Source organism: Erythrolamprus reginae, chromosome 4, assembly GCF_031021105.1.
Source record: "Erythrolamprus reginae isolate rEryReg1 chromosome 4, rEryReg1.hap1, whole genome shotgun sequence".
NCBI lineage: Eukaryota > Metazoa > Chordata > Lepidosauria > Squamata > Dipsadidae > Erythrolamprus > Erythrolamprus reginae.
Genome location: NC_091953.1, coordinates 29,080,674 through 29,103,517, shown reverse-complemented (window position 1 = coordinate 29,103,517; position 22,844 = coordinate 29,080,674). Strand labels below are relative to the sequence as shown.

General features: G+C 37.6%; 1 protein-coding gene across 6 annotated transcripts in view; it reads right to left on the bottom strand.

The window, feature by feature from the left end:
- Nucleotides 1-22,844, bottom strand: part of NBEA (neurobeachin) — a 428,967-nt gene that overhangs the window by 19,212 nt on the left and 386,911 nt on the right. For 5 of the 6 annotated variants that reach the window (XM_070749906.1, XM_070749905.1, XM_070749900.1 and 2 more), the window contains 5 exons: nt 10,919-11,008; nt 6,353-6,545; nt 3,712-3,783; nt 3,243-3,398; nt 1,284-1,454 (listed from right to left, as the gene is read on the bottom strand). In XM_070749906.1, the coding sequence (XP_070606007.1) occupies nt 1,284-1,454; nt 3,243-3,398; nt 3,712-3,783; nt 6,353-6,545; nt 10,919-11,008 (682 nt within the window). Of the gene's footprint in view, nt 1-1,283; nt 1,455-3,242; nt 3,399-3,711; nt 3,784-6,352; nt 6,546-10,918; nt 11,009-11,327; nt 11,391-22,844 lie in introns of all 6 variants that reach the window. The other variant, XM_070749903.1, reaches the window with a different exon arrangement.

Sequence of the window (22,844 nt, the reverse complement as noted above, 5' to 3'; positions counted from 1 at the left end):
ATAACTTGACATCTTTCTCTTGAGTTCCTTATCTCCTTATGTTCTGTAATATAAAATATCTTATCTACATCGCCAGATGACAGCTTTTGTGAACCTAATCCTTTTCTGAAAAATATCATCCACATCTTCCTAGAAATTCATTTTAAGGATGTTAGCTAATTGGATTTAACCTACCCTATATCTCTGGTTTTCATTTTCCTTATAAAATAAACTCCAGTAAAAGAATTGTTGATGTTCTGACAATATTTCTCTCTCTAACTTTGGGGAAAAAATTAACCATTTTTCAGTAAATTATGAAACCCATAAATGATGACAGGCCTCCAAAGGCTTTCCTGGAGAAAAAGTGGAATTTTATTTTATTATTTATTGGATTTGTATGCCGCCCCTCTCCGCAGACTCGGGGCAGCTAACAACATATAACAATCCAATTTAATAAAACAACTAAAAACCCTTATTATAAAAACCAAACATACACACAAACATACCATACATAACTTGTAATGGCCTAGGGGAAGGAGGTGGTGGTGGTGCAGCAGGTAGAGCACTGTACTGCAGGCCACTGAACCTGACTATAGATCTGAAGGTCAGCGGTTCAAATGTCATCACCGGCTCAAGGTTGACTCAGCCTTCCATCCTTCCAAGGTGGGTAAAATGAGGACCCAGATTGTGGGGGCAATACACTGGCTCTGTTAAAAAGTGCTATTGCTAACATGTTGTAAGCTGCCCTGAGTCTAAGGAGAAGGGCGGCATAAAAATCAAATCAAATCAAATCAAATCAAATCAAATCAAATCAAATCAAATCAAATCAAATCAAATCAAATCAAATCAAATCAAATCAAATAAATAAATAAATAAATAAATAAATAAATAAATAAATAAATAAATAAATAAATATCCTAACTCCCCCATGCCTGGTGACAAAGGTGGGTCTTGAATAATTTGCGAAAGACAAGGAGGGTGGGGGCCGTTCTAATCTCTGGGGGAAGTTGATTCCAGAGGGCCGGGGGCACCACAGAGAAAGCTCTTCCCCTGGGGCCCGACAAACGACATTCTTTGGTCGATGGGACCTGGAGAAGGCCAACTCAGTGGGACCTTATCGGCCGCTGGGATTCGTGCGGTAGAAGGTGGTTCCGGATGTATTCTGGCCCAATGCCATGTAGGGCTTTAAAGGTCATTACCAACACTTTGAATTGTGACCCAATTGGGGGCCCATGAGGGAGAAGATGGGGACGATGGTTATACAATTCTGTACAGACATAAATAGATAAATGGTAATAACTTACTGCTGTTCGGATTGTCACCAATGATATGATGCCGGCCACTCCAATACCATAACAGCAAAGTAGCATCCCGGGAGCCAGAGACAATGTAGCAGTCCCCACCTATATAAGACTCTGATCTGGCAAGGCAAGTGACTACATCCCAATGGCCAAATACGATCTGTGTTAGTTTGCCTACAACAAAGAGAAGTTGCTTGACTGATTTTATTCCCTTCCCCCCCCTGTGCTGCAGTGCATGATGAATACAAATTGAAGCTACCAAAGAAATTTAAAGACAAAGGACAAATAAAAGACAATTTTCAGCAATGGACTACAAAACAGGCATTGCGATTGTCTTCAGACAGCAGGCAATAAGGTATTCAGTATGAGCATGTTGTATGCAGGCTGTATCAAGTATTAGACTGGACATAAACATAACATTTCCTTTCACTGGCTCTAATCTCCATTCAGATGTGTTGTTACTATTTTTTGACATATGAGATGGCATTTCGGCCATGAGATGCCAGGTAATTTGCACTAAACACTCTGCAGATTTAACATGTATACTTGTAAAAAAAAAAAAAGCTGTTCCCGCCAGAGTTCTCACTCTGCATCCTAAAGGCAGAAGAGGTTTCTACATTCCCAGGTGTCAAGGTGATATAACATTGACTTGTTGTTCATCAGAGGAACATAGAAAACTGTACACTCTTGAATGGTAATGGCTCTCCAGAGTCTCAAACAGATATCTTGCCTTTCACCCACAAGTGATCATTCTTCACTGAAAATGCTAGGAACAGAACCTGTGACCTTCTCTATGCAAAGTATTTGTTGTATGATTGTGTGTTACAATTTTTACCCTCTTGATCTCCTCCTGTCATAAAACCATCACATCCAAGGCAGCTGCTGGATTGTAAACCCGAGCGTTTTCATTTTAGCTGCTTCCACTCGGATTCTGAATAGTTTAAAATCCCTTGAAACTTTATATAATTTAGCGGCGGATTTAAGTAGCAAAGAAATCTGCTATTGGTAACTAACAGATTTATCCCTATCCTAAAGGGGGGAAACATTAAACTTCACTCTCACCGGAACATCCTAAATGAGTATTCTCTCAAAAGATATTGCAATACAGTGTTCCCTTGATTTTCGCGGGTTCGAACTTCGCGAATAGCCTATACCACGGTTTTTAAAAAAATATTAATTAAAAAATACTTCGTGGTTTTTTTCTATACCACGTTTTTCCCCGCCCGATGACGTCATACATCATTGCCAAACTAATAATTTTTGCAAATAAATAAATAAAATAATTATTCTTAATAAATAATTATGTTTATAAATATCAGGATCATTAAGTGTCTTATTCAATGGTGAGTACCAATAATAATGGTGAGTAAATTGTTGTTAAGGGAATGGGAAATGGTAATTTAGGGGTTTAAAGTGTTAAGGGAAGGCTTGTGATACTGTCCATAGCCAAAAATGGTGTATTTACTTCCGCATCTCTACTTCGCGGAAATTCGACTTTTGCGGGCGGTCTCGGAACGCATCCCCCGCGAAAATCGAGGGAACACTGTATATCTGAGGTGCCTAAAATGCAATTACAAATTTATACTTAGACTAGATCAGGGGTAGGCAAAGTCGGCTCTTCTATGACATGTGGACTTCAACTCCAAGAATTCCTAAGCTAGCATGATTGGCTCAGGAATTCTGGGAGTTGAAGTCCACATGTCATAGAAGAGCTGACTTTCCTTACCCTGGACTAAGATGATAGCTGAGGGCAAAAGTCTCCAAAATTTGAAACAGATTTCAAACATTGTTTTTAAATTAGCCTTTGGGGTTTGTAACAGTTACTAATCTTTATTTCAATTCCTTCTCTGACATGAAAAAAGTATTTTCTATATTACTTTATTCAATTTAAAAATATTTCCCTATTTTGACATTTTGTGAACGATATAGGAAAATGAATAAAATTCCATGTGAAAATTCCACCTGTTTCTGTTGAATAAACTCGAAAGCTCTTGTCCCAGAAACCACAGATAAGAATGTAGCGATTATCTGCTGTGACCACGAAACAATGAGCATTGATTTGAATGCTTTGATCCACAAGGTCTGTGATCTGTCGTTTATTCACACCAGAGTTATTAGCTGTGCAGAACAAGAAAAAAAAATCAAATTCTTTCAGAAACTTTATATCATGAAAATAAACTTTGTATGCGAGTGAACATGCTAATCCAGGCACCACAGTAGCCTTACTATGCCTTCAATTCAATCTGTCAAGTCTCAAATTTTAAGAGATAAAGCAATTTCTCCCAACATAATGTATATTTCATAGTGTAAAATTAGTGAGCTGCAATCATTTTTCTCTATTTTTAATACTTTTAATTCGTGAAAATATTATACACTAAATTATTGTTGAAACTAATTATTTCTTATTTATTTTCCATCTAGCATAACATACCAATCAATGGATCCATTTCAATAGGAAGGTGGTGAGCTTGATCTAGAGAATATCCTGGTGCTCCCCTGAGGCCTAAGGAACAGAAAAGAAATGTCATTTATGGCTATATAAAATTAGGTTTGCACTATGGGATTCCTAATATTTCCTTCTTTCTTGCTTTCCAAATTACAAAATGACAAGGAGCGTTTCTTCTTCTTCTAAGAATGGAAACCTGTATGGACTTTTTCCTGAAAGAAGAAACTATGGAATTGATTTTGGAATTAAATGGGTCAGAAAAGATGGGGCAAACATTAAAATGATAATTACTAATTGTTAGTTTTGTATATTTTTACTTTATTGAAAAACTCTCTCTCTGTCTCTCTCTGTATGTATAGAATGAGTGAATTAATGAATAATTATGCTGGAAAAGATGCTGATATTACCGTGTTTCCCCGAAAGTAAGACAGTGTCTTACTTTCTTTTTATCCCCAAAAGCCCCACTATGTCTTACTTTCGGGGTATGTCTTATATTGTTAAAGGGGCACTGACAGCTAAAAAAACTGTGTAAAATGTGTTTTTTTAGTGTATATGCATTTTACATTCTGTGACGGGCGGGGGGGGGAGGTTTCTTTGGAGTAGGGATGTGCCCGAGTAAATTTGCAGAGGCGGCAGTGACAAGTGCAGGGGACGGCGCGGCGACGTATGGAGAGGGGGACGGTGTGGACGTGGGCAGGAGGCGGCGCGCAGCTAGATGAGAGGGAGGCGGCAATACCCCCCGTGTTTCCCCGAAAGTAAGACATATGTCTTACTTTCGGGGTATGGCTTATATTAGCCGACCCCCCTGAAACCCCCGATACGTCTTACAATCGGGGGTGTCTTACTATCGGGGAAACAGGGTATATATTAGTGGAATGTAGTTTTATATTAGTCCTACATAGTATCGGGACGGAATATCTATGGGACCGCTTCCTGTCGCATGAATCCCAGCGACTGGTTAGGTCCCACAGAGTTGGCCTTCTCCAGGTCCCGTCAACTAGACAATGTTGGTTGGCGGAGCCTAGGGGGATCCCCGGCCCTTTGGAATCAACTCCCCATGGGGATTCGTACTGCCCCCACCCTCCTTGCCTTCCCTAAGAGTCTCAAGACTCACTTATGCTGCCAGGTCTGGGGCCATAAGATTCTTGCCCCCTGGCTGATGAATGGACTGAGATAAACTTATTGAATAGGAATGACTGGTTTTTTATGGTTTTTAGCTTTATATTTAATGAATTGGACCCGAAATGTTATGTATTGTTTTATTATATGTTGTGAGCCACCCCGAGTCCTTGGAGAAGGGTGGCATAGAAATCCAATCAATCAATCAATCAATCAATCAATCAATCAATTATTCAATCAATAAATATTCATCTAAACCTCAAAAGAGTGAGTCTTCAAAACTTAATTAAAAACAGCCCCTTGGGAAAAGTGGGCTAATGTTACTATCAACGTAGCTTGTTCAAGGGATGATATTTGAAACTTTTTGTAGTAAATATTTTGCTTTCACTTATCAGGATTACAGTTTAATATAAATTTATGACAGGATAGCAAAAGACTATGTTGTTGTCCCAAAGTAAGACCTATCTGAGGGCATTTGTTTCAGATGTAGAAATTTAGGTTCCGGTCCCATTTTGCTGCACCTCTGTTTAATAATTTACCTACATTCTATTTCTCTATTCCTAAATCAGTGTTCTAATTTTTCTTATTATGGTTTGTTTCCTATATGTTTCCATTTGTATCTGAATGAAATTAGATGGAGACTGTCATGTTTATTACTACATTTTAATGCATTAAATAGAACATGTGGATATCTAATGTATAGATACCAGGGAGGAGTGTATATAAAGGAAGTGATTGCAACTGAATCTTCTCACCACTCCAATAAATTCCAGTGCTTTCCTCCTGCCATGGTTCACACATATTATTATTATTATTATTATTATTATTATTATTATTATTATTATTATTATTAGCCACCCGGAGTCTACGGAGAGGGGCGGCATACAAATCTAATTAATAATAATAATAATAATAATAATAATAATAATAATAATAATTATTATTATTATTATTTATTAGATTTGTATGCCACCCCTCTCTGGAGGGGAATAGGGAATCACTAGGCAAGAAAGCAAAATGGCTAAGTTAGAGGTTCAGCTGTTTTCATCCATACTCTTGATCTTAAAAAGAAAATCCCAGTCTCTTTCCTCTGCTGTATATTTTAATCACTTTTTAAAAAGCTAAAGTAGTGAACATATAACTAGCTTGGCCCTAGCAAGGCACTGTTATTCAGATGCAATCTAGTTAAATAATTTATACTTAAATTGGGAGGGTATAAACAAGCATTCAAAAGAATACCAGACAGATTATGTAGGTCAGTGTGTATGTTTGTGTATATGTATATATGTGGTTGTGTGTGTGAGTGTTTTAAGGTGGCATTTAATTTATCCAATGATACCTTCAGAGGTGGATTAAGTTATAGGAAACATTTTTAAACATGTTCTTGACTTATTTACAAACCTTCCTTTGAAAATAAATATTTTCATGTATTTGGGTAATGACATTCAATACAAGCCTGACCGAAAATATACAAACGCATCAAAAAAATCCCTCTTGAAACACATACCTACTGTATTGTGCCATCTATTCACTGCAAAAAGCCGGCTGCAAGTCACAGTCACCACTGCAGGAATTGTAAGGTGTGGGAGTGTATTGGCTGCCACGTGTGTGACAGGAGAATTTGATGGAAATTTGAGCACCATTATAACATCTTGCTGCATCTGATCTTTAAACATAAGTGGGCTCTGTGGAAGGAAACACTGTTGAGTAGAAAGGAAAAGAGAATGGAAGAAAACAGAAAGAATAACACAATTAGTGAGAAGGTCTGAAGGGAAAATAAGGTTAAGAGAGTCAGGAAGTACTTACACATCCAGCGGAAAAATGTTATTTAGACAGCTACCTCTACAAATACAAGACCACTAGCAAAATTAGAGAAGTGGCTACTGATGAATTATAATAAAGGAAATATGGAAAAGTCATGGCAAATGTCCATTACTTTACCGTTACAGAACATGTGATGATACAGTCAACATTAACAAATAGAAAACCTCACTAAAATGCTTACAGTTGTTTATATAGTAAATATGTCAAACAGAAGCAGTAGTTTAGTCATCCATTAGGCTTATGCAATACCCAAACTGAAGAAACATAAACTGGAGGAATTGAGTTAGGAGCTCTATAAAAGCCAATAGCAAAACTATCCTATTTTTCGGAGTATAATAGAATAGAATAGAATTTTATTGGCCAAGTGTGATTGGACACACAAGGAATTTGTCTTGGTGCATATGCTCTCAGCGTACATAAAATAAAATATACATTTGTCAAGAATCATGTGGTACGACACTTAATGATTGTCATAGGGGTCAAATAAGCAATGAAGAAGCAATATTAATAAAAATCTTAGGATATAAGCAACAAGTTACAGTCATGCAGTCAACATGGGAGGAAATGGGTGATAGGAATGATGAGAAAAACTAGTAGAAGTGCAGATTTAGTAGAAAGTCTGACAGTGTTGAGGGAATTATTTCTTTAGTAGAGTGATGGCGTTCAGAAAAAAACTGTTCTTGTGTCTAATTGTCTTGGTGTGCAGTGCTCTGCAGCGACGTTTTGAGGGTAGGAGTTGAAACAATTTGTGTCCAGGATGTGAGGGGTCAGTAAATATTTTCCCCGCCCTCTTTTTGACCAAAGATGCACCTTTCCACCCCTAAAAGAGAGTGGAAAAGTTGATGCGTCTTATACACCGAATACAGTCATTTTTGGCCCGCTAAATCCCCATTCAGTGTCCCATTTTTTCATAAAAACAGGGCATGTTTGCCTTCCCCGAGCCCTCTTCAGGCCTCCCAAACCCATTGCACACCCCATTTTTTGAAAAAAAAAGGGGGGCGGAGAGAGTTTGCAAGGCCTGCAGAGTGCTTTTGGGGGCCAGAGAAGACAAAACCTTTTTTTGTTACTCACCTCTTTCAAATCTTGGTGTGTCTTAGTCCAAAAAATACAGTAGATGTAATAGCATTAATAGTAAAGAACACTAAGCTAAGCTGAAAATGGCAAAACCACGGAATATATTCTCCTTAATAAAATGTATTACTGTTATCTAACATTTCCCTGGTGATTTTTAGTGATGTGGAACAGAATGAGGAAGTGTACTGTAACCTAAAAAGCCATTTAGTCATGCAGCACTTATGCTATAATGCTTGAGTGAACAGGTATATCTTCTTTAAATGTCTAGTAGAAGACAGCACAAAGCAGGTAACATCCCTAAAGGAGGATACACAGAGGTGGGTTCCTCCCAGTTCGGATTGGTTCACTCGAACCATTAGTAAATGCTGGTGATGTCACAATGACATCACGGAACTGGATCATCGGTGCAAGTCTGTGGACACCACCATCTTTTGGGGGGGGGGGGATTTTCCCCATGATTTTTTTTGAGGGGGTAGAGATTTTTTCCCCGTTTTTTCCCTTTTGCACATGTGCAGAAGCTGAGTTTCCAGCACTGTGCATGCGTCACCATATTGTTTTCAGGTTTTTGGGGTGGAGGGGATTTTTTTGCATTGCATGTGTGCACACCCGTGGTGCACGCCCATGCAGTGCGGGAGGAAATGAACCAGCAGCAACATTGTTTGGCAGGACGTTGCAGCATATGATCTTGTGGGCAATACTTAGATCTTGTTTAAGGCGTCTTAGTTCTAAACTTTCTAGGCCCAGGATTGAAAGTCTAGTCTCATAGGGTATTCTATTTCAAGTGGAGGAGTGAAGGGCTCTTCTGGTGAAGTATCTTTGGACATTTTCAAGGGTGTTAATGTCTGAGATGCGATATGGGTTCCAAACAGATGAGCTGTATTCGAGGATGGGTCTGGCAAAAGTTTTGTAAGCTCTGGTAAGCAGTGTGAGATTGCCAGAGCAGAAGCTACGTAGGATTATGTTTACAACTCTTGAGGCCTTCTTGGCTATATTGTTGCAGTGGGCTTTGGCACTTAAATCTTTTGTTATTAGTATACCAAGGTCTTTAACCGAGTGGGGATTATCTGGGATAATTTGATTATTCAGTTCGTATTTGGAGTTCAGATTCTTCTTCCCAATGTGTAGGACAGAGCATTTGCTAGTTGAGATTTGGAGTTGCCATGTGTTAGACCACTCAGAAACAGCGTCAAGGTCTTTTTGGAGAGTAGTTGTGTTATCGGTGGTGTTGAAGAGTTTTACATTGTCGGCGAAGAGGACACAGTTGCTTGTGATGTAATCGCAAAGGTCGTTGATGTAGAGAATGAAGAGTGTTGGTCCCAGTACACTACCTTGGGGAACACTACTTTTAACTGGGACAGGGGTGGATATGGTGCTTCCTATTTTGACCACTTGTTGTCTGTTTGGCAGGAATGCTGTAATCCAGCTAAGGAGGGATCCTGAGATGCCATAGGATTTGAGTTTTAGGATTTGAGTTTTAGAAGTAGTTTGTCGTGGACCACTGAATCAAAGGCTTTGCAGAAGTCAATATAAATTGCATCTGTAGATTTCCTTTGACCCCCTTTCTCGTGCCATCTTGGCTAAAACCTGAAGCCTCTGCGCTGCTGGGCTGCTTATTCTGAGTAATTTTAAAGCTGTGGGGGCCTCGTGCTCCAAATAATGGAGTTGCTACCCCCTTTCTCACACCAGCTTGGCTAAATGCCAAAGCTTCTGCACTGCTGGCCTGCCAATAGCCACTTTTTAATCCCATTTTTAGTCCAATGAAATGTTCTGTTTGTTTTCCAGCACTTGCTCTTTTTGCATCCAGCTCTCTTGAAGGCTGAGCCAAAACTGGGTGCAATAAAGGGAGGCATGACCAAGAAAGTGCAGTAAAGGGAGGCATGACCATGAAATGATTGACTCATCTGTTTTACAGGACTGTTGATTTGAGATTAAAATGGGAGGAATGAATGCTACGTACACTGCCTTTTGTTTCTGGGCAAAAAGAGGGATATAAATGTAACAAATGAAAATATAATCAATTGCAAGAAGTGTCGCCTAAACAATTGTTCCCTTAATATTTAATGGCAGCTAAAGTAGAACCGTGTAAAAATGTTCTAGACTTTCACTAAAATCTTTAGAAACAACTAAACAACTAGAGGTTTAACTAGTATTCAGTATCTTCTCTCTGAAGAGACAGTAGGAGATTAACTATAATTCCTCATTTTGAATACCTAGTCAGCAATCATAGATCACATAAATAATTTATTTAGTAATAATCTCTGCAATAATCTACCATGGTATGTTTCTACTGTAACAACGTAGGCTATTTAAATTTCAGAATATATTGTTAATCATAAACATGTTTACTATAAAGGAAACTCATTTAAAGAATCAAATATTGGATAAATCACTTATTCGTGCAAAATGCAGCTGCGAGAGCAGTCATGGGCCTACCTAGGTATGCCCATGTTTCACCATCACTCCGCAGTCTGCATTGGTTGCCGATCAATTTCCGGTCACAATTCAAAGTGTTGGTTATGACCTTTAAAGCCCTTCATGGCATCGGACCAGAATATCTCCGAGACCGCCTCCTGCCGCACGAATCCCAGTGACCGATTAGGTCCCACAGAGTGGGCCTTCTCCGGGTCCCGTCAACTAAACAATGTCGGTTGGCGGGCCCCAGGGGAAGAGCCTTCTCTGTGGCGGCCCCGGCCCTCTGGAACCAACTCCCCCCGGAGATTAGAACTGCCCCTACTCTTCCTGCCTTCCGTAAACTCCTTAAAACCCACCTTTGCCGTCAGGCATGGGGGAACTGAAACATCTCCCCCTGGGCACGTTTAATTTATGCATGGTATGTCTGTGTGTGTGACTGTTAGCATATGGGTTTTTTTAAATATTTAAATATTTTAAATTTGCCTGATTGCTTATGATTTGTTTTTACATGTTGTGAGCCGCCCCGAGTCTTCGGAGAGGGGCGGCATACAAATCTAAGTAATAAATAAATAATAAATATTCATTATCTTAGTTCTCCCTCTCTGCCAGCATATATTTCCTACACACAGAAACAAACAGGCAGAAAATCTGAGTTTCTTGGGAAGTGAGAAAACATAAAGTGTTGCTTAAATGGGAATTTATGACTAATGAAGGATTCTTGGATTCAAAGGAAATAAATCCCTAACAAGCAGTTTTATCTCACCAGGTGCATAGCAGAGCTCCGAGGAGGATGTGGCTCGATAAGCAACTGAGATGGCGTCTGTCCAAAGTTCTGTATCTGTGCCTCCATGGCCTGCAGGGAAAGCAGAGTGCTTGTCACAATCAATGTGCATCAAAAATATAGGTCAACACACTCCTTGACAATACAAGCATATCCCAAGTCAGCCATGAAAAAAAGTCCAGAAAATTCATTGGGTGCTCTTCTCCTAGGCTGCAGACTCATCCAAGTGTTAGTATTTTGTAGACAAGTGTTGGTTCTTTCAAGCATGCTTCAGTTACTCCACTAATCATTGCTATTTCAAGTAGCTGCAAATGCATGTGAAAATGTTAACCTGTGAGGACATGCAGCTTAAGACCTTGTGAGAATTCTCTGCACTAAACACAACATATACCTTAATGAAGTCCTTTGTAAGGAGGAAAGTATGAGGGTCTCTAATAAAATAAGCATCTGGGATCTTGAATTAGAAAAAGAGAAATATAATTCATGGAGAATACAAATAGAAACATAGAAGACTGATGGCAGAAAAAGACCTCATGGTCCATCTAGTCTGCCCTTATACTATTTCCTGTATTTTATCTTAGGATGGATATATGTTTATCCCAGGCATGTTTAAATTCAGTTACTGTGGATTTATCAACCACGTCTGCTGGAAGTTTGTTCCAAGGATCTACTACTCTTTCAGTGAAATAATATTTTCTCACGTTGCTTTTGATCTTTCCCCCAACTAACTTCAGATTGTGTCCCCTTGTTCTTGTGTTCACTTTCCTATTAAAAACACTTCCCTCCTGAACCTTATTTAACCCTTTAACATATTTAAATGTTTCGATCATGTCCCCCCTTTCTCTTCTGTCCTCCAGACTATACAGATTGAGTTCATTAAGTCTTTCCTGATACGTTTTATGCTTAAGACCTTCCACCATACTTGTAGCCCGTCTTTGGACCCGTTCAATTTTGTCAATATCTTTTTGTAGGTGAGGCCTCCAGAACTGAACACAGTATTCCAAATGTGGATATTTCCATCAGATTAACTAGACACGATAGAGATAATTAGGTTGCTAATTGTTTATCTACTTGCAGATTAACCAATTAACCCAAATATACATTTTTTAATTATGTTTTAATACCATTTTCCTTGGTACAGAAGCATTTCCTTACTCAGTCTTCTTCAGGTTAATGTGCTATTTCATTGCTCATTTAATCATTAATAATGAGGTTATCAATAATAAGTAATGCATCCAATAATTTGCATTTTTCCAGTATTATTTTTCCCAACAATTTTTCTTACTTTTTTCTGCAGATCAAAAATTGTACTAACGGTAACAATCATTTTAAAAAAAAAAAAATAACGGCAGCCAAACCTGGCACATTTGAAAGTTACAAGTTGACTTGGTGCTGGTGCTGAAGACATGTTGTCGGAAAAAGACCTAATGTGTGACGCAATTAATGAAGTGCTAGCAATGCAAGTTTCCAGTTTTAAAGCGGACTGGAATTATTGCTCGCCTTCTGCCCAGGATACAGTATCGCATCCAGCAGTATAGAATGGATACCATCACTCCTTAGTAACTTTAAAACATCTGAACTTCAACCCCCAGAATCCCCTAGCCAATGAAGATTTATTTCTCAGATGCTATTTGGAACGCTGACACTGACTTAAAAAGTCATGATATGGAAAATAGTTTCAGTTTTGACTGCTTATAATGAAAATGATATGGTTTTATAACAATCTATAGAGGAAATTCCCACATGACACTACGGCAGCAGATTTGTGAACAGTTATGCTAGCAACAGCAGTGTTGAATTGTGTTTACTATCCTCTATCCTGCTCTTCTTACAAAATCTACATAAAAACTGGTTACACTCAACTTTTTCTTAAAATGCAGTAAAACACAGAGCACGTTGAAATGAACAGGATATTGCTATAGCATAAATGAGCAATGGTTAGGTGTTGCCAAAGAACAATGCTACTAAGGAATTAGTCTAACACCCCTATTTCCAGTAGTTTGAAATCCATCTGTTTATTCAATAGGTTTCAAACTAAGAGTATTACATGCAATTAGAAGGTCTAAGGGGAAAAATTAAATACAAAAACAAGAGCAATAGCTGCCGAAAGGACAGAGTTTTTGCACATTGTTGTAACACATGTTCTGTCATTTATTTATTTATAACGATTTGACTCCATCCTCTGCCAAAATCCTACCCACGTCATATTTATATATGTAAAAACATTAAATAGGTATTCCTTAATATACAGCACATGCACAGTAGGTTATGTACTAGGTTATTTTCCACAGGATTCAAATATTTATCTCTTTTGAAAAACCTAGTGAATACTTTGTACAAAATATCAGTGAACTCAATGTAAAGCTTTCAAGAAAATCTCCACAAATCACATTCACTAGATGATAATTGAATCTAATACTGCAATCCCAGGTCCACTTACCATTCTGTAAGCTCATTAAATTCAATGATTTCTAAACAGACATCCATCAAATTGAACAGGCAGTGTTATTTAAAAATAGATGCCAGGAAATGTTCCAATAAATAAATATTCCTGATATTCCCAAAATAAACTACGCTCCAACTATTTCCGAAAACAATTTGCTTACCTGAAGAAAAAAAAATCCCAGTCTCTTTCATCTCTTATATTTGTCAACTTCCTATGTTTAAAGCTTGCTGATGTCCCCCTTCATCCTATTCTTTTTGTTTTTTTTCCTCTATATACTATTTGGGGCTTGTTCTGAATACATTATTTCTGAAATAGGTAGGAGAGTATGTCTGAGTCTCTGGAGTGTACTCCTTTTGTTCCAAAACAGAATAATACATGCAACATACATAGAAGATCTTGTGCAATGCATAACAGCCCCTGTCCACCCCCAAGCAATGGTTGACTGCTTCAGCTGCAAATAATTCTGCATATTTTTCCAACAAATGTGTGCAAAGTTTGTGTGGGGAAGCACATAAATATATTTGCATAGGGGTGTGTGTGTGTGTGTGTGTGTTTGTAGTATATACTATCAGAAGCCACATTTCCAGAAAAGGACAATGCTGGGACAAAACCCCAAGGTGTTTCATTACAAAATTAAATGACTCCAGCTGCATATACCCATTTGAACACACAAACTGCTGTCACACTGAAATATATAAATACAAGCATATGTTCCTTTCCTTTCTTCCAACAGGGATAGCAAAAAATAAAGAATGACAAGCAAGCAGACAATAACAAAAACAAAACCCTAGGAGGAAATGTTGTATAAGGAAGAAACAATTGCATTGGGAAGAGAAGAAAATAGGGGATAGGTAAAGAAAAGTGGAAAAGGTAAGTGAATATGAGGGAAAAAGAGAGGAACAATAGACAAAAACTATTGCTCACACTAGAGTACATCAAAGTATTGCAGCAGTAAGCTCACGGTTTTAATAATAAAATTAATGCCTATTCCAGATACTTGGGAAGGTCAGAAATGACATATCCAGTCTAAATCTCTGACTGTATACAACTAGCTGTAATGATAATATTCCTTCCCCCATCCCAAAATCTGGGGGTAGAGTAGGAAAGAAAATAGATATTAAAGGTTTTTTAGCCTTAAAAAGTATAGCCAGGATATGGAGATCTCTCAAAATTAGTATGTACTGTAGTCTGATATTGCTATGCAAATTTTGTGTCTGTCTTGAAATTCAAATACATTCTGATGAAATACAGTCATTAATTTTTCACTTATATAGGTTTAAAAGTAAAGGGAATCGCACCAGAAAAATCAATAAGAGTCTGTTGGGATGGCTACTTAGAAACATAGAAGTCTGACGGCAGAAAAAGACCTCATGGTCCATCTAGTCTGCCCTTATACTATTTTCTGTATTTTATCTTAGGATAGATATATGTTTATCCCAGGCATGTTTAAATTCAGTTACCGTGGATTTATCTACCACGTCTGCTGGAAGTTTGTTCCAAGGATCTACTACTCTTTCAGTGAAATAATATTTTCTCACATTGCTTTTGATCTTTCCCCCAACTAACTTCAGATTGTGTCCCCTTGTTCTTGTGTTCACTTTCCTATTAAAAACACTTCCCTCCTGGACCTTATTTAACCCTTTAACATATTTAAATGTTTCGATCATGTCCCCCCTTTTCCTTCTGTCCTCCAGACTATACAGATTGAGTTCATTAAGTCTTTCCTGATACATTTTATGCTTAAGACCTTCCACCATTCTTGTAGCCTGTCTTTGGACCCGTTCAATTTTGTCAATATCTTTTTGTAGGTGAGGTCTCCAGAACTGAACACAGTATTCCATATGGGGTCTCACCAGCACTCTATATAGTGGGATCATAATCTCCCTCTTCCTGCTTGTTATACCTCTAGCTATGTAGCCAAGCATCCTACTTGCTTTCCCTACCGCCTGACTGCACTGTTCACCCATTTTGAGACTGTCAGAAATCACTACCCCTAAATTTTTACTTTTTACTAAATGTATGGTATTCACACAATAAAACATTAAAAGTTATTATCTGAAATCACCAATCAATAACCTTGTATTTAACTTATGTTAAATATATGCCTACTATATCAAGAAAGTTGGAAAATATTATAAAAATAATTAAGTCCACTTCCCCCTGCTTAGTATAGGATCAATTATACATATTTGATAGATGACCACTCCACTCAGAAAAGCTACACAGAGGAATGCCAAAAGCTGGTGGTTTCCAGAAGGGTGCACATTATTTTTATTCTGAGTGGGTTTTTTAATGCCATTTGGTATCTAAAATAATACTAATAACAACATACTCCAGTAATCGTGAAACAAATGGACAAAACTATCATAATCTTGAAATCAATCCCACCCTCCTCGCCTTTCATAAGCTTCTTAAAACCCACCTCTGCCGTCAGGCATGGGGGAACCGAGATATTCTTTCCCCCTAGGCCTTTACAATTTATGCATGGTATGTTTGTATGTATGTTTGGTTTTATAATAAGGGTTTTTTAGTTGTTTTAGTATTGGATGGTTACATGATGTTTTTTAATCACTGTTGTTAGCCGCCCCGAGTCTACGGAGAGGGGTGGCATTCAAATCAAATCAAATCAAATCAAATCAAATCACAAATAAATAAATAAATAAATAAATAAACAAACAAACAAATCATCACAATTAAACAGCACCATGCTTCAGCAAAATCTCACCACACACACAGGAACTTTCTGTCACAACAGGAATAAGTCTCTTTTGGCAGTTTTAAATTATAATAAATGTATATTGTCACAAGCTTTCATAGTGTAGAGTGTACTTCCTCGGGTGCATGAAGAAATGACAAATCAGCTTTTACTTTTTTGAGGCTAAAAGATTTCCTTTATAGCATAGAAAAAACAACAACTACTTGGTGCTGTTTCCAATTTTATAGCATGAATAGAGCTTTTTTATGTTAATTAGGTGTTTGAAGATACTACTGGGGCCTGCTGAGTGTTTCATCTCATACGCTAGAGGAAGAATATTGTCCAAGCACATAATTTAAAGAGCCTAGGTGAAGTCCTTGAATTTTCCTTGTAATACTGCAAATCAGGATTGCTACTGCCAATCACTGCAGGAAATAATCCCAAAGAAAACAGTCCAAGAGTCTAGCTTGGCATAAGGCCATTTCCTATTTTTGGAGCCAGATAAAACTATTTTGAAGTCATTTCCTTTGAAATTCATACTGCTGAGCATGACCAGATTCCTTTCTTCCTTCTATTGCCTACACGTCTGACTGATGGAAAATCGACAATAGTTCCACCCATGTAAACGCCAAATATGGAACTTGACAATATGTTATATGACATTTACATTTATAGCAGCAAGGATGAAATGGCACTAATACTTTTCGGCCATATAAAAGGTTAAAGCAGGGTTTCCCAAACTGGGACATGTCCTTCTTTTGAGAAGATACAGAGCCCAGGGCAGATGTGAAGAACATTTTAGTTATCTTGTTACAATAAATCCACCTTTCCCAAAGATTCAAGATATGGCTTTCATTGTTCATTTTAAATTGTTAGGGAAAGTGTGTATATTAAGATTACATAAAAGGGAACTGTAAGGGCAAAAAGATTAGGAACTCCTGGTCTGAAGGAATGCCTACAGTTTAGGCATTAACCCAACAAATTTAAATGCCATGTGCAGGATAATTTATTTATTTATTTATTAGATTTGTATGCCGCCCCTCTCCGTAGACTCAGGGCGGCTAACAACAGTAATAAAACAATATAAACAAATCTAATATTTAAGTTAATTTTTTAAAAAACCCTTATTTAAGAAACCAATTATACACACAGACATACCATGCATACATTTTATAAGCCTAGGGGGAGGGAATATTTCAAGAGGTGGGTTTTAAGGAGCTTAGGAAAGGCAAGGAGGGTGGGGGCAACTCTGATCTCTGGAGGGAGTTGGTTTCAGAGGGTCAGGGCCGCCACAGAGAAGGCCTTTAAATCTAAGGCAATGCCATATTAAAGAAATGTAAGTGAAGACAAACTAAGTCCTCTTTATTGTATTTCTGTTTTATTTTTGTTCCACACAACAAAGGAGGCAGAATAATTCCTACTGCTTTTTGTATAGAAACTTAACTTGATTGTATTCTGTTTAGAGCAGACATGAGTGACAGCACACTGGGTAAATAGCATATGCAGCCTGAAAATGTTATTGTTTCATACTAATGGTATGAGATATTGCTTTTTTATTTGTGTTTATGGCTGTTAAATGGCATTAAAATGTTCAGAAACAGTGAGAATAGAGCTGGAGATTATTTATTTCAATTTGACATTAATGCATAAAGCTTAGAAGGGATTTTTTTTTTAAAGAAGCAATAACCACTATAAGTTCTTGGTTGACACAATAAGCAGACAGGAATTCTTGTCTATTTTATAAGACTGCTAAACAAAGAAACATATTTTCTTTCTTCCTCGGTAGCTCTTTTCTGCTGAGAACACTGCACAACAGTGATGGGATCCCTTATGTTTGCGGGTGTGATGAGTGATGAGCAAGTGTAGTGTCACTCATTCTTTCTTTCTGGAAACTCTTTCTCTTCTCCATCTCTTTCTCTCTCTTCTTCCTTACATTTGCAGGTTGCTGGTACAAAAGGTCAATTTGTTCTTGCCAGTGGTGTGACTGGTCAGTTTCTTAGATCAGGGCAAGGGTAACACTTGATTTTCTTTTATTCTATAATATATTTATTTGTGCCTTCAAGGAAGCATTCACTGGAAAAGGCAGTTTCAAGTTTTCTTAGCAGCATTTTTCAGAAATGGTTGGCCATTGACTGCTTCTGAGGGTTGAGAGTAACTGGTCCAAGTCACCCAGCTGGTTTTGTGCAGTATCATACAAGAAAGTCACTGTTTAAATAGAAGTACAGTGTTCCCTCAATTTTCGCGGGTTCGAACTTTAAAAATACTTTGCGGTTTCCCCCCCTATACCACGGTTTTTCCTGCCCAATGATGTCATATATCATCACCAAACATTCGTCCACCTTTAATAAATATTTTTTTAAATAAACTTTAATAAAGAAACATGGTGAGTAATAATCTAAATGGTTGCTAGGGGAATGGGAAATTGAAATTTAGGGGTTTAAAGTGTTAAGGGAAGGCTTGTGATACTGTTCATAGCCAAAAATAGTGTATTTACTTCCGCATCTCTACTTCGCGGAAATTCAACTTTGCAGGCGGTCTCGGAACGCATCCCCTGCGGAAATCGAGGGAACACTGTATTCATATTCATTTATTTAAACAGATACTTAGCCTAACTAGCAGTTAGTCATTAGATACTTGCTCCAATTGCTCTAGCTTATTCTTTTTAGCTGTGACCGGCAATGATCAGAAATTATCTATTTCTGTCAAAGAGTTCATCTGTTAAAAATGTTGCAAGCTAGTTAAGTCTTCTGCAAAAATTATTTTCTTTCTTGCCATCTGTGGTATGATTCTTTCCTGGATATCTTAAAATATTATGTACATTATATCCTTTACCAAACTACTAAAAACTACAGTAACTCATAAGCAATTGTACTGTAATGTCACCAAATTTGGTTGAAAGGCATCCGATTAAATAAATTAACCTTGCAGAGTAAAAAAGGATCAAAAGTCCTTTTGGGTCTGTCTGTCTGTCTCTCTCTCTCTGCACAGCTAAAAGAGACAGTGAGGATGAATATTGTTATAGTTAATATAAATATACAAACTAACTCTATTGAAACAGCATTATGCATATAGGCTGTGTGTGAAATGAATATGTCTTTGATTACATTTGGTACACTGGCTAAAAATAAATGAAGTACAATGACTGTTTCTTTCCACTTAGTTTTATTTGTCATCAGACATGCTAGAAAACTTAAAATAAAGTGTACTTATCAGAATGTATGCCTTAGGGCAAGTCACAGAGTTTTCCCAACATGTTTGTCTGGAATTACTAATGGAACTGTTTCTCGTGAAAGGGTCTCATGTATTCCCCTTTGCCCACCCACCATGTGCCCAGTTAATTTCAGTTTTTATTTGTATAAGAAACAACATTGGATTTCATTATATATTTAAGGCGCCTAGAGACCATTGGCTGAAAGGAATCTTATTCTCTTCAAAATTAAATGCTAAAATTACAAAATGCAGTTTTGAGTAGGTTGAATTGAAAGTAGAAGGCTTTACTGTGAATTTGAAACTATTCCTCCTCTCCTGATAAAAAATGCTTTTTGGTGCTCGTGAAACTTGACAGCAATTGCTTACAGCTGCCCAGTTTAACTTAAAAAACTCAATGGTGAGCTTTTAAAATTAGAATTGTATCATACATTAAAGAATACTATGTTTATTTTTGAGGATATAACTTTATTACCATATATTTAGTCAAAGTTTCGGTAATTTTGGTATGTTAGTTTTAGCTTTACTGACATTTATTATATTCAAAGCTATTGGAAGTTTACCCATGGGTTTAGGTCAAGGCAAGGGACTATAATGGAGTTTATAGTTTGCTGTTTTTTTAAAATGAAGGAAAAAAATGAAATACTGTATTTTACAGTCTATAACACAGGAGCCAGTAGTGCTTATCTTCAGTACTTACTCATATTTAAAATTATAATGCAACATTAAGGAATGTACAGTATGTAAACATCTTTCAAAGTTGAATTTAGATCTAATCATGCTCAGAGAGGACTTATGGGATTCTATCTCGCGTTGTGGCTACTAATTCCAACTGTTTTAAATCCTTTATTTCTGATTTGATTTCCCAAGAAAGTCCCATGTCTCATCTAGTCTTTAAAAAATCAGTTTTAGAATATTGGACTACCTTTGAAAAGTGTTCGGAAACTTCAGATTGTGCAGAATGCAGCTACGAGAGCAATCATGGGCTTTCCCAAAAATGCCTATGTAACACCAACACTCCGCAGTCTGCATTGGTTGCCAATCAATTTCCGGTCACAATTCAAAGTGTTGGTCATCACCTATAAAGCCCTCCATGGCACCGGACCAGGGTATCTACGAGACCGCCTTCTGCCGCACGAATCCCAGCGACCGGTTAGGTCCCACAGAGTGGGCCTTCTCTGGGTCCCATCAACAAAACAATGTCATTTGGCGGGGCCCAGGGGAAGAGCCTTCTCTGTGGCAGTCCCGACCCGTAAGCTCCTAAAAACTCATATCTGCCGTCAGGCATGGGGGAACTGAGATATTCTTTCCCCCTAAGCCTTTACAATTTATGCATGGTATGCTTATTTGTATGTATGTTTGGTTTTACAAATAAGGGGTTTTTAAAGATATTTTTAGGATTGGATTTACATGCTGTTTTTGTTGCTGTTGTTAGCCGCCCCGAGTCTGCGGAGAGGGGCGGCATACAAATCCAATTAATAATAATAATAATAATAATAATAATAATAATAATAATAATAATAACAACAACAACAATAATAATTGGTATCACCACTTCCTACTTTTTATAACTTGGCAAGGTGCTTCTCATATCATAGTTGCCTCAGGAAAAAAGGTCACATTGCAAAGTGGAGAATTATCAGATTTTCAAATAAGCTTTCTATAAATGGAATATGTATAAATGAAACTTTTAGTCACTGGGATTATAGTTCAGGATTTTTTCCCTCTAACATCTCTGCCTAGTTATAAAGAAAGCCAAGGACATAAAATCCATATCTATTCCTTTAAAATTATCATACCTGAAGGCTAAACAAGACAAGAACTGTCAAAGGCATGAACAAGCTGTTGCCTTCTTAAAACAACAGCATCTTTGAAAGGCAACTACAGAATATTTATCACTTTTGGGAGGGATCAGTCATGTGTCCAGTTTTAAAAATAATAGTCCTATTGTTGAAGGCAATCTTGTCCAAGCTTACTTGAAAGTCCCTAGAACATAAAGTAACTTAAATATCTGGCACCTGGATGACAGACAAAGCTGGCAAAAAATTATCTACTGGCCATAGTTTTTCCACTACAAAGCAATATGCTAGTGTTATATTTATATAACATTACCATATTTTTCAGAGTATCAGATGCACCTTCCCCCCCCTAAAAAAGGGTGGAAATGTTGGTGCATCTTATATATCAGTGTTTCCCAACCTTGGGAACTTGAAGATATCTGGACTTCAACTCCCAGAATTCCCCAGCCAGCATTCGCTGGCTGGGGACTTCTGGGAGTTGAAGTCCAAATATCTTCAAGTTGCCAAGATTGGGAAACACTGTTATATATTGAATGCAGCCATTTTGGCTGTCCCGAATCCTCGCCCCTACGTCCCATTTTGGGGCAAAAGATATGTGTAGCCTGAAGAGAGTTCCTGGGGACTGGGGAAAGGCAAAAATACCTCAATTTTTGTGGGAAAAAAGGGTGAAAAACAGCCCATTTTCCACAAAAATGGGGACATTTTTGCCATTCCCCAGCACCCAGAGGTTCCCTGCAGGCTCCACTGACCCTTTGTCCACCCAATTTTTTTTTTAAAAAAGGGTGAAAAATGGCTAATTTTTTTACAAAAATGAGGCTGTTTTTGCTTTCTAATTACCCAATCTAGCATGACTGGAGGAGAAATTCTGGGAGTTGAAGTCCACTAGTCTTAAAGCTGGCAAGTTTGAAGTTTGTAAAAAGTGTACATGGTTGTAAAAAGTATACATACAGTGGTACCTCGGTTCTCGACCACAATTCGTTCTGGAAGTGTGGTCGAGAACCGATTTGGTTGAGAACCGAAACAATTTAAAATAAATTCCCCTCCTCAGTTGTCTCTCCCTCTAGCTTGCCTGCTTCTGTCCCCGTGTCTCTCTCTCTCTCTCTGTAGCTTGCCGGCTTCCATCTTCAGTTCTCTCGCTCGCCTGCTACTGTCCCTGGCTCTCTCTCTCTCTCTGTAGCTTGCCGGCTTCTATCTTCAGCTCTCTCGAGTGTTCGAGTTCCAAATATTTGTTCGGATTTCAGGGCAAAAGTTTCTTGAATTTCCTGGTCGAATACCGATTTGTTCGAACTGAGAAGCGTTCAAAAACCGAGGTACCACTGTATTTGTAAAAAGTATTCTGTTGCACTGGTATTTTATTAAATGATATATTACTACACCATTTGGTTCATAATACTTTCCCCTTGTTTTCCACCTCTAAAATCTCTAGATCCTTCTTTTACTCTGAAAAATGCAGTAATTATAGAATTAAAATATAAATTAACATTTTAAAGTTACTTTAAAAAAGGCTGGCTATTTGATGTAGAGTTTGCCTTTATCTTCTTATAACCTTGCTCCAGCAAAGAATGAAAACTCATGCCATCTTTTTGCATGAATAATGAAGAGTAGAAACATACATTTCCATTAATAGATGAAATCACTCAGCAATTGGTAACATGTGCTCTGATTTTTTCCCCCTCTAGAAATTACATGTAGAAACAATAATATAGCAGATAAACAAAAATTGGTATTATATTCTTTTATTTATTGCAGCTATGGGTTCTT